This window comes from Ciconia boyciana, chromosome 4, assembly GCF_034638445.1.
Source record: "Ciconia boyciana chromosome 4, ASM3463844v1, whole genome shotgun sequence".
NCBI lineage: Eukaryota > Metazoa > Chordata > Aves > Ciconiiformes > Ciconiidae > Ciconia > Ciconia boyciana.
Genome location: NC_132937.1, coordinates 43,191,239 through 43,206,238, shown reverse-complemented (window position 1 = coordinate 43,206,238; position 15,000 = coordinate 43,191,239). Strand labels below are relative to the sequence as shown.

Sequence of the window (15,000 nt, the reverse complement as noted above, 5' to 3'; positions counted from 1 at the left end):
TGTGGAAGCAATTCCAGAAAGGACATTATAACTTTCAAATATTGAATGTAACATATACTATGTTACCAATTTAAGAACACACTCTTATACAGCAAATTTATATAAACACAGAAAAATAAAAGTAAGTATGCAGGAAGTCTTTGTTTCATTCCTTCTTCTGTCTTGGCAATGGTTAATATCTGCTGATGAGCAGCTACATTCATTTGTAGATCTCCAAGTGCCTTCCCAAGGTGAGTAAGCATCATTATCCTCATTTTTCAGATGGAAAACTAAAAGATTAAGTTACTCCCTCCAGATCACACAGCAAGTAGTAAGCCCAAAATAGAACTCATTTTCCATATGTAACACCCAGTTCTGTATCCACTGGACCACGCCGCCTTCCCACAAGCATCAGTCACACCTAATCAGCTCCTTAGCTGAATTTTGGGCGGCACTAAGAGCAAGTTGCTTTTTAACTCTTAAATTTAAGACTACGCCTTTTCACTTGCTTCATAGGTACAAACTTTCCCAGGCACCCTGTTAACATATGATATTTGTAAAAAGTGGTTTCAATTAAGCCTTGTGCTAGTTACAAATCTTGTAGAGCACAAAGTATGGGGAAATGGAGACAACACAGATATGTTAAACTGTTCCACATGGAAAAAGCACCATCTTAAGAAACAAAGCTGGAGAGAAAACTACGCAGAACTCCAAAAACATCCCTCCTCAGTGTGCAAGTGTGGTCAATGATGCAGACAAGTTATAAGCACGCACAGGGATAGGATACATGGAGACTATCTTGTGGCACACTTCCCCCTTCACCTCCCCAATTTCAATCTTTATATAAAAAGGTGGGCTTCAGAAGAAGTATAATGAAAACATTTAATGCATAGGAAAAAACTCTCCTGTGATGAGACACCAAAAGGGTAAGACATTTCTCATAGGAAGCTGAAAAACAAGAGGGCAAATAGTAAACTATAAAAAATAATAAAATGATATCAAGGATACCATAAACCTGTGTTATCCTAACACAAAACCACAAAAACATCTGATAAAACAGAAGATGTGGCTAACATTGAAAACCGATTTAAAAGAAACATCTTTTGTCCAAGTAAAAAATTTTAGGAGCATCCTAAGAGGGACTGGATATATTTACAGATATATAAAACTAGTTACTTAAAAAACAATGGTAGTTGATCAAAATGTCTCAGAGCATGGGGCAGAAAAATACCAAGAATCTAGTCAAACGATCACACGCAGTCCGCTGATATCACAACTGATTGCGCTACATCTCCTTCATGACATTAACAAGTTAATGTTTCTTCTGATACAGCCATTCCTGAGGTAAGAACTCAAATCAGAGCTGATATGAATGTTAAATGTATCTTGTTATAGAATAATTGCTGCTAATAAAGCTCTGAAAAAATAAAACTCATGAAGTTGAGTGCATGCCAATAACCACTTGGAAGAACTACTATTCATTTCTCTACTGTAGGATTTTGCAAATTCTTAAGCACCTCAGGCTAACCTTTCCTGCAAGATGCATACCAGACTAGAGCCATGATATAATCCATTATTGCAATCCTTGTGTTCCTGGTACTTCTAAGAAGAGATGCTTCACACAGGAAAAGAATATACTTGAGAGTCAGTCTTAACACTTGCTATAGTGGAATTCAAAACAGCCTAAATCGACAAAGCAACCTAAATGATAAGAAAGTTTTCCCCCGTAAAGACTACCTCAACAACCTAGAAATGAAAATACCATTTAAGGTGTTCTCCTATTCTGAAAATATCTCTAGTTGAATATTGAGGGAGTTTATATTTACTATTTCTCAAGGAATTCTGTAAGTGTGCTCAATTTGAAATTAAATGTATTTATCACCTGGTTTGGCAGGTCTGCAGCTCGACCTTGACTTTTGTCAAAAGCTATTATTTCTGCTCTATGCATCACCACTCTAAAGAAGTTCTCAAAGTGGATTGCAGTCAAAAGTTCTGTAGAAGACATGGGACAGAAAACAAGATGATTTACTCCTCCCTTCCTAAACAGTTTCTGTGGAACTCTGAGTAGTAGGAAACAATAAAAACGTGTAATTGGTAATAACTAGTATCAAGAGAATACACTGAACACGCCGAATAAAACCTTAGTAAGTAAAGAGGTACCGCTTCTACAATTATACCATAATTCCATATGCACAGTAATTAATGGCAACACTAAATTGTTGCATCAAATATTTTTATAAGTACCTCCTCACTACAACAAGAGTTTTCCCTTCTTTTGCTACATGGTTTTATGATGAAATTCTCTTATTCACCCTTGACTTTTTCCCCAAATTACCCTCTATTTGTGGCAGGGGAAATAATCCTCTCCCCTCAAATCCTACTCAACTCAGCCCATACTTCCACACACTTTTTGGCCCATCCAACTGCTGCTACCATCAGAGCTCATATTCAGCTGTCAATTCTCCCTCGCACTAACACTTTTCTGAATAATAACAAATTTCTTGCTACCAAAGCAGTATTCCCTTCTCACTAATTTTATTTTTAAAAGTATGTGTCATTTTACCAGTTAATGATCATATGCGGCATACTCAGGGCTCTACACATTTAGGAGAGCAGTTGCTTGTACATTTTTACCATCTAAAATCCTAATGAGAAAGAACAGGTGGTTTAGCTTTTTTCTCATCAGCTGTGATCAGTAGGAACAGATGATCACTCCCCTCTTCAGCTTCTCTCTGATACCACAGCTCTCCTCTTCCAGCAGGTTATAACCCTCCTGGTCCTTACGTCATTCATGAGTTTTGCTTTCATTTCCCTATTCTCTCACTTTATACACCCATACAGGGGACAACACCCATTTCCAGTGTTTTCAGATAACCGCTTTACACTGACAGCCTGCAGCTTTCTCTTGCCTCCTATTTTTCACTGGCACCACATCTTCAAGTATCTTTCAAGCCTGCAAATGTATCCATCTAAAACTCAATTGACTCCAAATGCAGAGTTTCCCCAAGCACTTAGGTCTGAATTCTCTTGCGTGCACACCCTGAAAAGTCCCATAGTAGCCTCTGGCAACCTCAGTTACCTGGTTCGGTTGAGCCACCTGAAGATGGACTATATGGACCAGGGCAGAAGCATGCACAAGGATTTACTATGTTTTGCATCCAGTTAGAAGAAAGTTGTCCATAAATTACCAGATAATTTTGTTTTTCCTGGAACAAACTATAATATGCATGTGTGCGTTTATATGAGGGAGAAGTGTGCTATATGTAAACATGAATCATAAAAACAAATGAGCCATAGGACAAAGCATCATGTTGTGCACTGTAGTTTCTATTCAAGGATATTTGGTTTTGTAGGTTTAAAGAGACCCATACCATTACTGTAAAACCATTCTTGTATTTATGCTTTCTACAATGTTCAGCAGCTATGAATTTGGAGTTATAAGTTTTCTAAAAGCTGTATCCAATTACAGTGCTGAATGATTTGAATAATAGACTGCCTGACATATTCCAAGATAAGTGGCTGCTACATTTCTTAGATATTAGGGTCATATACTGTACTTATCTATTTTTACTCCATGCTCTCTATTGCCTAGTAATAAATTAATTTCTCACTGTTAGTTTGGCATGTGCCCTACAGTTAAATTCATTTTCTCTCCCACTGAAGGAAGAAAAAGTTTTCTGAAGTATGACAACTATCCTCCTTATTTTTAGAATTAGTCATAACAGATTAAATTCAAAATACTATTTTAAGAGGGGCATTCCCACATAAAATCTTAAAAGGTGATCTTATATTTTCATTTTTAGAAAATTACCTGATGGTGCTGAACAACATGTGACAATACTTATTTAACTATTTGTATGCAAGACTTTTTATGGATATAATTTGAAAGAAGAGTTTTTAACATTTAATTTTGTTGCTTCCTCGTGCACAAAAGTCAGCAAAGGACCTCACGTACATCTGCAACAATTATCAACAGCAATCAGAGTTGAGCTTACATCTGAACATGAATACAGCCCAAACCATGAGCAGGGAGTATGAGGAAATGTTCCAGCTTCCTTGATGGTTACAAGTTTTACTAGGAACTCAGCAGTACCAAGAAAGAGGCATTTTGCAGAATCAACCCTTTCGTGCATAACTTCTTCCACTGTTTAGCCTACACTTTCTAGCTCTTTCTATCTAACACCTCTATTTCATTGCAGTTACCTTCTGAAGAATGCAGAGAAGCAATTTAGCAAACAAATAGTGGCAATCAGGAAGAAAGCAAGCATGAATGTGGGAGTGGAACATGTGTTCAGGTACTGTAGACAATGAAAGGACTAAAGACATTGGCAAACAGGGGGTGTTCTCAAGCATCCAACCTTACTGATTGCTATCTTTAACTTACCCTCAAATATGGTAATTCTGAAGTAAAGCAAAGACACCAGAGTCATTCTTAAGCTAACCCAGAGCCAGGAAAACAGATGATTGCCTGTGTTTTGAGTTGTCAAAGCCATAAAGGATGGCAAAGAAGCAATTGTGGGATTGCAATCACAGGAATAACAACACAGTTGTAGTTAAACTCAGGCTTGCCACCTAACGCTGCATACTGCACTGCAAAATAACACGGAAGAGAATTTCTGGCATTTTTAGACTGTGTGACAGGTGAACAACTACTCCATCAGGTAAAGTGACTGCATGTCCACAGATTGTTACTGCTCTGCTTGAAATTTAAATTGCATCACAATTGTCTTTGATAAGGCTAATATCCAACACATGATCTGAAAGTCTACCTTTTCAACATCAAATTTTAAAGCCTGTAAACATGAAACCGAACAATCAGCTACAACCCTTTATTTCTTGAGTCAAATAATTCATGCACCTCCTTTATGTAAAAGTATTTGATTTTGCAAATGTATTGCTCCCAAAGCCAGCACAAAGTACTTTACCAGCAATTATTAAAGTTGCAGTGTAGGTTCTATATACCAGCCTCATTAGAAAAAAAGGCTAGGCTAAAAAGTGCCTGTGCCTCTGGTATTTTTTTCTGGTCACTCCCATCCACTTTGACAAGGATAAGTATCCTATGTTGTACTGCTGCAATTCCTTATTAAATTGCAAATGTAAACTGGACACACAAAATTACTAAAAAAAAAAACCCAACCAAAAAAGAACAGCACAAACTACTATCATTTCCTCCAACAATGGAAGGCCCTCTACTTTCATGACTTTGCTAACCTTAATTATACCTATAGTTTTGATAGTATACCTATAGTTTTCCCTAATGGAAACTGCTACAAAGCAGAAAGCACTAACAGAATGAATCATGACACATACTGATACACCACTGATTGTAAATCTATACCCTTTTTATTTGCACCCAGGGGCTGTGCTTTGTATGTTCATGAAAAATTACTTCCAAGTAGCAAAATGGCATAATTGGAGGCATGTAAGGTAAACAAACAGGCTGAGGATTAACAGGTATGTTATTTTCTTGTAGTTTATTTTTGATAGTGTAGCAACTAGATGATTTGTAAGATTTGTATAGTTTGGATACTTAATTTGTGAATTTAAGTTTCCCTGAAGCAGAGAAAAAGATGGATTGAAAGACAAGGTAAAAAATCCTTGAAGGCATCCTGCTCAGATGTGCAATATTCATACTTTTCTCAATGTCTCAGAATGTAATTATTACAGATCAAAAAAAGCTGCCAGACTTGCATGTAAACCAGAATTTCATACAAGACCTTTATAGGTGAAAGTACTTTAAAAAAATCACTTTAATGACTGGCTCAAAAACACATGAAATGCTTAAAATTAAGACACACGCCCCCCACACCCCCCCTTTTTAAAGGCTACTTACATCAATGACTAATGAACTCGACAGACTTAATCCCTCTAGGTCAGCTGTTAAACTTGGGGACAAAACAGCTGCTGTAGGAACTGCCACAGGAGTTGTCACAGGACAGACTAGGAAGTAAAAAGGCATGTGATAATTAACTTTAAAAAAAAATAAAATACTAGGAAGGTCAATGAGCTATCTTCATTAAGCGTAAAAAGATTTACGTCTTGATCTAATTATTTCATCCTTGTATATATGTTTCTTAATAGCAGATTATTTTTTCAGACATATAGCCCCAATACTCAAAATAAACAATGAAAACATAAATAAAATATAGACCAAGTTATTTACATTAAAAATATTTTGTCCTCCTTTCCCATTTTTTCCTCTATTTTATCCTTCAGTCTGATCCATACTATGCAGCACATTTTCATTTACAAGTTATGTGCAAAGTACATATTAATGCAATTCTAACATGTGTTGCACCTATAGAAGTAAACTTGAAGAACTGCACTACAAAGCATAGCCAAAACCCAGTGCTAGCTCTACCCTACCCTTCCAAGATGACATTTTAATCTGTTCTTCAAAACTGTGATTTTCATAGTGTATCTGCATCTTATCATAGTGCCACAATTGGTTCATATATTGCACAGATGTTGTACAAGTAACATCCATTGGCACATAAGAAAATAAGCCTACTTTAAGAGAAAACAAGTTCAGACATACACAAATTCTCAAAATAAATGTTTTACATACCAATACATTATAATTTTTGAAACTGTTTCTCAGTTCTAAACCAAAGAAAATCACGTAATAATTATGCTTAAAAATAAGTTGATAGTCTAAGCAATACTTTTTGTGTCAAAATATTGTACCAGGAAGCTGGTACGATAAATGAACAGAATCAATGTTTCAGACATTTAAAATTCATTGAATTAACCAAATCGAATTTATGCCACGGGAAAAATGAGGCTTTAATCAAGATACTTACAATCATCTAAATCTAAGAGAAACACATCTTGTTTATTTGGAGCTCTTCTATCTTGTACTGTTTTTTCTTCTTTCTGTCAAAATACATGAATATTTAACCTTTTACCATATCAGCAAAAAAAAAGTTTATAATACTTTTATAAAGCGAAGTGTATTTTCCCTGCTGTAAAAGAAAAAATATCCATTTTCAGGGCTCAGCATTCAGAGAATTCACCTAGTGAGAAAGATTTCTTTGTACAGGTAAGCTGAACCTAAACTCCATATCTGAGTTACATTCACTCCTCTGAAGCCCATGTTTTCGTTTAATATTAATAATAGTTGCTACTTGAAGAAAATTTTTGGTGACAGATCAGACACTTCTGTTGAGACCATCAAAACAGAGATAGAAGCTTTTTTTTTTTTTAAGACAAAAGACTTGGTACTAACATTTCTGTTTCCACATGAAAACCAGGACACAATCCATTCAATAAGAAAGTAGTGTTATTTGCACTTATGTAGGAGTATGGAACCCTGTCCCATCATCTACTGGGATTTTACTTAATTGGTGGACAAATAACAAAAAGTTGATTTTTGTCACCAAAAAAGTTTCAATTTTAAACCTTATGATGAGTTCTAATAATAAGCATTGGCAGTACTTTAAGTAAAGAGTAGAGCAGTAATAGAGCAATCTCAGTGACTTGGCAAACAGAGTATTTCAACAAAATTTCTTTCCATATAGCTAAATAAAAAGTTCTAAACAAATCTAGTAAGAGTGAATGTTGGCCACACCTACAGAATATGTCTAGACAGTGATGATTCAGGACAGGATTTAGTGTGTCACAGCTCAATATGGACTCCCAATAGGGTGGTTTCATAAAAAGGATTGGTTTTTGGATGTAGCCAGAACGTGGATACATTACCCACCGGATGCTCATCAGACAGTCTGCCATCATGCTATTCCCACCCACTCTTAAGCATCCTTCGTCTGGATTGGCTGAAGGTCTCCTTCTGCCTTTGATCTGTCTGGTTCACTCACTGGACAGAAGGCTTTGTCATTCTTTCAGAGAATTTGTCAGCTGCCTTTAGACCTTAAGACATTGCTCACTACCCAAGGTATTGCAAGTAATTTAAACATAGTCTTTCCAGGAGACACACTTCTGTGAACCTTCTAGTTTACCAGTTTCCTCTTCAACAGCATGTGACAGCCAAATGTATATCCATATATTATTTTTTACCTTTTCTAATAAATGACCAGGTCTAAATAAATCAGTAAAACTCCATATGCCCACCCAGGCTTCCATTTCTTGAGCATTACTTGCAAGCTGTCACAGCCTCTTCAGGCACTCAGGATACAAATTCCTACAAGAGCTTGGAGTCCTCTCAGCAGCTAGAATCACTTTCTTTGACTACCACCATAGAATAAAATGACCCCTCTTTTCTAAAGGTGCATTCCCTTTCTTCTAGTCTCTCAGCCTCATGCTCAGTTGCAAACTAACTATAATGCTGAATCTATTTTTTTCCAATTTTGGGAGAAATTCCATGGTTCCCTCCAAAGAACATGGAAGAAACTAGCTAATGTTCTCACTATTTGAAGCTGTTGATGTTAATGACTATCAGGCTTAACCTGAGCCAAAATGACATTGCTCATAATTTTCTTCCAATAAACCCATCACTCAAGCAGACACTAGTCACTTATGTGATCATTACAGATGTGCTTTAGATATTCTGGGAGGAGAAAAATCTTGTGGACAGAGAAGAATGGAAGCCACTATTTTTAAAATTATTTTTAAATCAACATACTTCAATGGTCCTTATCACTATAGTATTTGAGTGTTCTGCTACCACTGATGTATCTGAAACACAAAACTCCTCTGGACAAAGGAAATATTACAAAATATCTTTAAAATGATGCTAATGTTATTCCATTCCTTATATGCCTTGTTCAGAATTAGTGAGGGACTCTGCTGCAGAACCCTGCTCTCTTGAGTTGCATTCTGGTCACGACTACCAGACTTCATTTTTCTCTTCCAGTGTGATTACTGACAAGTCATTAAGCTTCTTTTGGCTATTTTTTTTTTTAAATCTGTGAAATAAGGATAAATAGTATACTTCATAAGTTACAGGTTCTACTTGAATTACTCATGTCTATGAAGTGTCAGTGAAACAATTTCATGAAAATTCTTTTAATGAATTCCAAGTCGTCTTATAGCACCATGTGGTGACTATTTAGCCCTGAATCAGGGGTTTAGCTGTTACCTGTGGCACTTTTACCACAAACTATGTATCACAACTTTTTTGCTAAACTACAAAATCTTCAGACACCAGAACATACTAAAGGAGAACATGGTTAAACAAAATGCAAATATATTTTTTAAAGAAACCCTCCATTTCCGAACTCTTTCACTCCCTATCCCCACTTATCCATAAGATACAGTTCTATCTTCAACTATGATTAAGGTTCAAAGGTTATTTTTAGCTAGAATTCTATATTTGCTAATTATTCCAGTAGAGATGGGATTTCTCCATTCCCTTTTATTATGCAGCCAATTAAAGTCTATAAAAAGTGCTCACCCACATGAGAGGCTGTAGCATAAAGATGAGAATTTTGAATACGCTTCAGTTCTGCCAATGGCAGCATTGCTAGGTCAAGATGTTTAAAAAAATTAGGAGTCAGAGCCAAGAAATCCTCTTACTGTTAATCTGTTTACTGAAGGCAATTAAGATTGGACATTCTGTCACAAATAACACCAGTAGTATGCTTCAGTTTGTTTTTTCTGTTATATATTTTGCCATTCTAAAGTAGTTACTAAGTACATATCACAAAGCTTGATATGTAATTCCATAAGATAAAATGAATTTCTGCACTGATACTATTTTGAATCTACTACGTAATTCATCTTTAAAAATTGGGAAAAAAATCCTTCAAGAGAATTTATTTCTTATACTTCAAAATAAAATAGAATGGTCCTAAGATAAGGCACAAGTACAGAGTCATTACATCAAGGTAATGCATGGTAAGAAAAACTTCCACTGCACACTTTATTAGAATACTGTACTTAAGTACATCAGTTTACGGTAAAAAAACAAACAAACAAAAAACCACAAACAAAAAACCAGAAAACAACCCTGCCATCTGGGAAATGTAAAATCAGAAGCTAACTAAATCAAGATAAAGTTAAGTATGATCATGCCTTATTTTCTACTTCAGTCAAGTGTGTCAAACTTAAGTAAATACTCAGCTACTTATATGTGTGTGTATGCATGCTATATATACACAGAAACACACAAACATTTTCATATTTATATGTGTATTTCTATATATGGTTATATATTAATTGTGTGCAATTCCATACAAAACACCAAAGAAATCTATTTACATGGGTCTTGCCTATTACAAACATGATTATTTTTTAATTTGGTTTTTCCAAGAAAAGAAAATTGATTGGCTTTCTAGGAATAATAAATAGCCAATGACTGCAACAAACACTACCAACAGATATTTCTGTTGAATGAAAAAAGCTGTGCATTCCAAATCAAGACAATAAAAAGGCTCTGACGTGTCTGGCATTTCTCTGTAACATAATTTTTCATCTTTTTTCTTAAAACTAAGTCTACAATAGAACCCAAACAGTTTCCTACCAAGACAGCTCACTATGGGAAAAGCGGAATACTAAACAAAGAAGTTAAGCTATATTCCATCAAACATTTCTCCATTTGCAATTCATCTTGGTAATAGAGATAGAACCTGGTAAATGCATATAGGACTCGAAGCAGGAGATTTCTCTTGCTCAATGCATAATTCATGTGCTCCGCCTGCAAAGTGTGTAAAATGAGAATTTCACACAGCAGCATGAGCCATGGAGCTGCAGAGAAAAGGCAGATGAAATCATATTTTGCTGTGCGAATTTTATTTCTTATCCTCCCAATATTTATACAAAACCATCATTGACAATCCAAATGCATTGACAGATCACCCACTGTTTCCATTGTGTTAGCACTTGAAAAGAGATCAGGCAGAAAGATAGACAATTTGTTTTTGTATATTTTTTAAATAGTGGATCAGGTTTTTAACAGCTGAGTGACTGTATTATACTTGTATAAGGAGGTCAACAGTAGCTGATTTTAAAATCCAACTGTAGAGACACCTACTTATACATGCATCATCCTCAAATCTGCATTTTAGCTCTACAGTATTTATGCTTACAGTATAATACGTATCTGAATACCTCAAACTATCTATATTTCAAAATTATATAAAACGCTGCAGTACAAGAGAGTGACTTTTCTATTCACTGCAGCTCAATTACAGGGAACACAACAGCTTTTTCAAAATGATTCTTCAAGAGAAAAAATATGAAAGCATTAATAATATATTCAGGAAAAATAATCTGAAGTTTTTGTAACCTATTTGAATGCTAGTAAATGCATGGCTGTATGCACAAATTAAGCTCCCATGTGAGTGTAATCAAACCTTTTTATTATGAAAAGTCTGCTGAACGGCAATGGTACCCAACAAAACATATAGAATGGTAAACACCACCCAAAACATCAGGTATGTAACATAGTTCATAATGTGTGGCAAACTGAGAAGCTATAAAAATAGAGCCTACTAACTACTCTTCAATATGTATTTCAGAAAATCTTTTCAGTTTTATTCAAAAGGAAAGGAAATCCTAATGAATCATCTCCCCATATACACTGACCAAATTAAGAATACCCTGTGGCAGAATAATATAAGCAGTGGCTCTTCCAATAAACATCTATCAGCATAAAAACATGCATTTCTGAGAGCCTGGCTGAAACCAACTGCTTCCTGGATGGCCTGAAAAGAAGTCAGGTAGGAAGCAGGAAAATTCCAAGATTTTCCTGGAAATAAAATAAACATGGGTGGTTCTTGTAAAATGTACCTCGACAGAAGGGCTCTATACAAGACTTTATCTATAATGTTCTTTAAAGTTTGTTAAGAATTGCTTGTCTTTCCAGCTTGGAAGGGCTTATCCAGGTTATCATCAGTTAGCTCCACCTATCATCACAGGGCTCAAAACAGGTCTCTCTCAAAATAATCTATTAAGCTAGTTAGCACAACAATCACCTTTGACACAAAATACCTGTGATAGTCCCCCCACCTCCTCATCCAATTACACTTCTGGATATAACCAAGTATCAGAAACACCTCAAGTATAAATGCAGGCATCCAACATGGCTTAAATGGAAACCAACTTCATGGTCCTGGAGATTAATATAGTACACTGAAACAGTCCTCTATGTTCAAGAGCATTACATTAACTCCTCCCCGCCCCCTTCATATATGACCATTGCTTTTTACAGTCCATCAGGCATAGCCTGTTGCCCTTACATTAAATGTGCTAATTTCTTAGTGAAAAAGAATTTAAGGAACATAGACATTCAGCTTTTGCGTAGTGAGCTCTATGCTATCTTTTCTCTTCAATAATCTCCTTGCTTCTTTTCTTGCTGCCATGCATATAAACTCATTGCTATTTGTTTTAATATTTCTTCTGATGTTTAAAAGCTTTGCAATTTTTTAGTTCTGCCCTTTGACTCTGATCAAGTCTTCTGTCAATTACTTATAAATACTTTTTGTTCCTAACACATTTCTTTTTAGGTTCTTCTTAATCAAGTAAGACTTCAGGACTACTGCAACATTCTTTCTCTTCTCCTAAAATCCAAGGGCTTGACAATTTTCCATTGACTTCAACAAAACAATCCCAAGCTTCTCGGGCATTCCAGTTCTCATATTATTCAGTATATTTGACTTCACTCATTCTCAACTGCTGTTTTAAAATACAAAAAGCTTCTTATGCTAGTAGTCCTCACATATCCTGCGAAAGAACCAGAACAGTATAGATAACTGTAGTGAAAGAAATAATGAACAATGGTGCTGGTATCCTGAGAGAAAAGGACAAATGCAGCAGAAAGAAGACACTATTGTTTGAATATGGTTTTGCAGTGGCTGCTCAGAACTAAGCAGGTCAGAGTACCTATTACTTTCTGGTGAAAAAATACTGTGCTAATATGACAAGCTAATATTTTAGAATTAATTCATGTCCCATCTAGTGTCAAAGGAGTTTATTCTGAGATGATTTACATTACATTTGTTGTGCTACCATTTTTTGGCAAGATCCAGTTTGGCTTCTCTACCAGAAAAAACTTTGTCATAGGTGCATTACCCAGTGTGGTATTTGGGCAGGAAACAATGATCAAACCATGGAAACACACCTCCATTTCTCAAATGCTACAGTCTCATTTCATCTTTTGTTCTACTTGGTAGAAGAAAGGAATAGATTAAAAGCTAAGGTTACAACTTGGAGTTCCTAGGTGGACCTATAATGTTACAAAACAAAGACCATGTACAATGTAAGTTCAAGATTTACAGAAATAGAGAGCCTTACCTCCTCAATAAAAGGAAATGCACACGGAAACAGCTTAATGAAGTTACAGCTTTCCCTCTTAACTGTTCAAAACACACCTGTCCACCAGCTTGTAGAATTGCACCAAATGCACCAAATGATGTCTCTTTTGACTATTCAGCAATCTATACAGGAGTCCTGACCAAAATCTCTTGGCTTAATTTAAAATGGATCAGAGTATCACTTAATTTTCAAAACCACATACTAGTATTAAAATGGAAACTTCTGAGCTCCAATTCTACCCTTCAAATTTTTATAAAATATATAGGAAGAAATGCACAGGAAATATCTGATAACAGAACAGTAAGTTTCAGAAATTCTTTTACTCTTCTAGCTTAACAGATCTAGCATAAAGTTCCTCATTTATTTATTTCTAAAATGAAAGGTAGGTAGAGAAACAGAAACCAATTCATGCTATTAGCTTTAGCTCTATAATGCTAGCTTGAATATAATGAACTTTTCACCTCTCTTTCTTCACTAAGGTAAGCAATTAAAACTTAACTGACATTAAAACTTAAATGGCTCTGTCGAACGCTTTTGCATCTTCACACATTTCCAAATCCAATTTAAAAAAGACATATTTGAAAGTTTGCTACTTCATAAACGTTGTAAGAAAGCCAACACAATTTGAAGTAACAGAACCCTTTATAAGCTTTATTCTTATCAAACACAGAGAGCAATAAAAAGTTGATTGCTCATTAAGAATACTAATTCTACAAATCTATGTATGTACCTCAAGTATAGATGCATTAACTGCACTATTCTCAGTTCCAACAGGAAATTTTAAAACGAAGCTAGTGGTTCTACTAGAATATCTCCAAACTCTTAAGAAACAAGGTACTAACATTTGTTTCTTGGTTTTGCTTCCTGTCAGACCCAGGTCCTGTAGTAGTTACACTTTAAGACCCCATTCTAATATAATAATTGTCACAAATCAGGATATTATTTCTGTGAACTACTGATGTACTGTGCTTTCACCAGTTCAACAGTAATCTAAAAAATAATTAGGTTCTATTATTCTTCATCTATCTGGAGTAAAAATATAACAGAACTAAAACCAAAATATGCTTTTTTAAAGTAAAATACTCTTACTTGCTTAAACTATAAAACTACTTTGGGATTGGTCTTTTTATGAAAGGTCAACATTTTTTTTCCAAAATTCTGGTTTTTTAGATATCCATAAAACCACTACCCATCTCCATTCCCACAGAAAGAAATATGTATAGATGGTTCGATGCATCTTTTCATATTTGGGTTTTTTTTTAAAAAAACATATTTTACCTTACTAGAGGTAGCACTTCTAGGTTTTCCAGACTCAGAGTCACTTTTAGAGTCTGATTCTGACTTGGAGTCTGAAGAACTTTCTTCTGATGAAGTGGATGCTGTATCAGAGGAACTGGATGTGCTTCTCTTTTTGGAGATCCCCTTTGCTTTCTTTTTAATGTCCTCTGAATCACTACATATTAAAAATAATTTTAGGAGACACATAAAAGCACCAAAGGAATCTGCTTAGGCAATATCCTACGTAAACATTTTAGTTTTATTAAATGAGTTTTAAGTCAGTATTTCTTCATGATAAAAAAACTCAGCTAAGATGGCAGAAATAGTAGCTTATTTAAGGGTACACAAAATCGCTCTATCATGTTACACAATAAAGCATCACATATAATCTAAACCAGTGAAACAGCCTAACAAAAATGTGAACATATTAAATATTAAAAATATTATTTGCATGCATCAATCTTGTGACAATTCAGAAAGAAGAGCAGACACGCTTTTATATAAAGAAACTTTCAGACTATTCCACCTATG

The 15,000-nt window shown here is 35.2% G+C and overlaps 1 protein-coding gene across 5 annotated transcripts in view; it reads right to left on the bottom strand.

The window, feature by feature from the left end:
* The window catches only part of AP3B1 (adaptor related protein complex 3 subunit beta 1), a 164,352-nt gene that overhangs the window by 45,654 nt on the left and 103,698 nt on the right, over positions 1–15,000 (bottom strand). For all 5 annotated transcript variants that reach the window (XM_072859652.1, XM_072859650.1, XM_072859651.1 and 2 more), the window contains 3 exons: positions 14,470–14,644; positions 6,783–6,855; positions 5,813–5,919 (listed from right to left, as the gene is read on the bottom strand). In XM_072859652.1, coding sequence (XP_072715753.1) covers positions 5,813–5,919; positions 6,783–6,855; positions 14,470–14,644 — 355 coding nt within the window. The remainder of the gene's footprint in view (positions 1–5,812; positions 5,920–6,782; positions 6,856–14,469; positions 14,645–15,000) is intronic.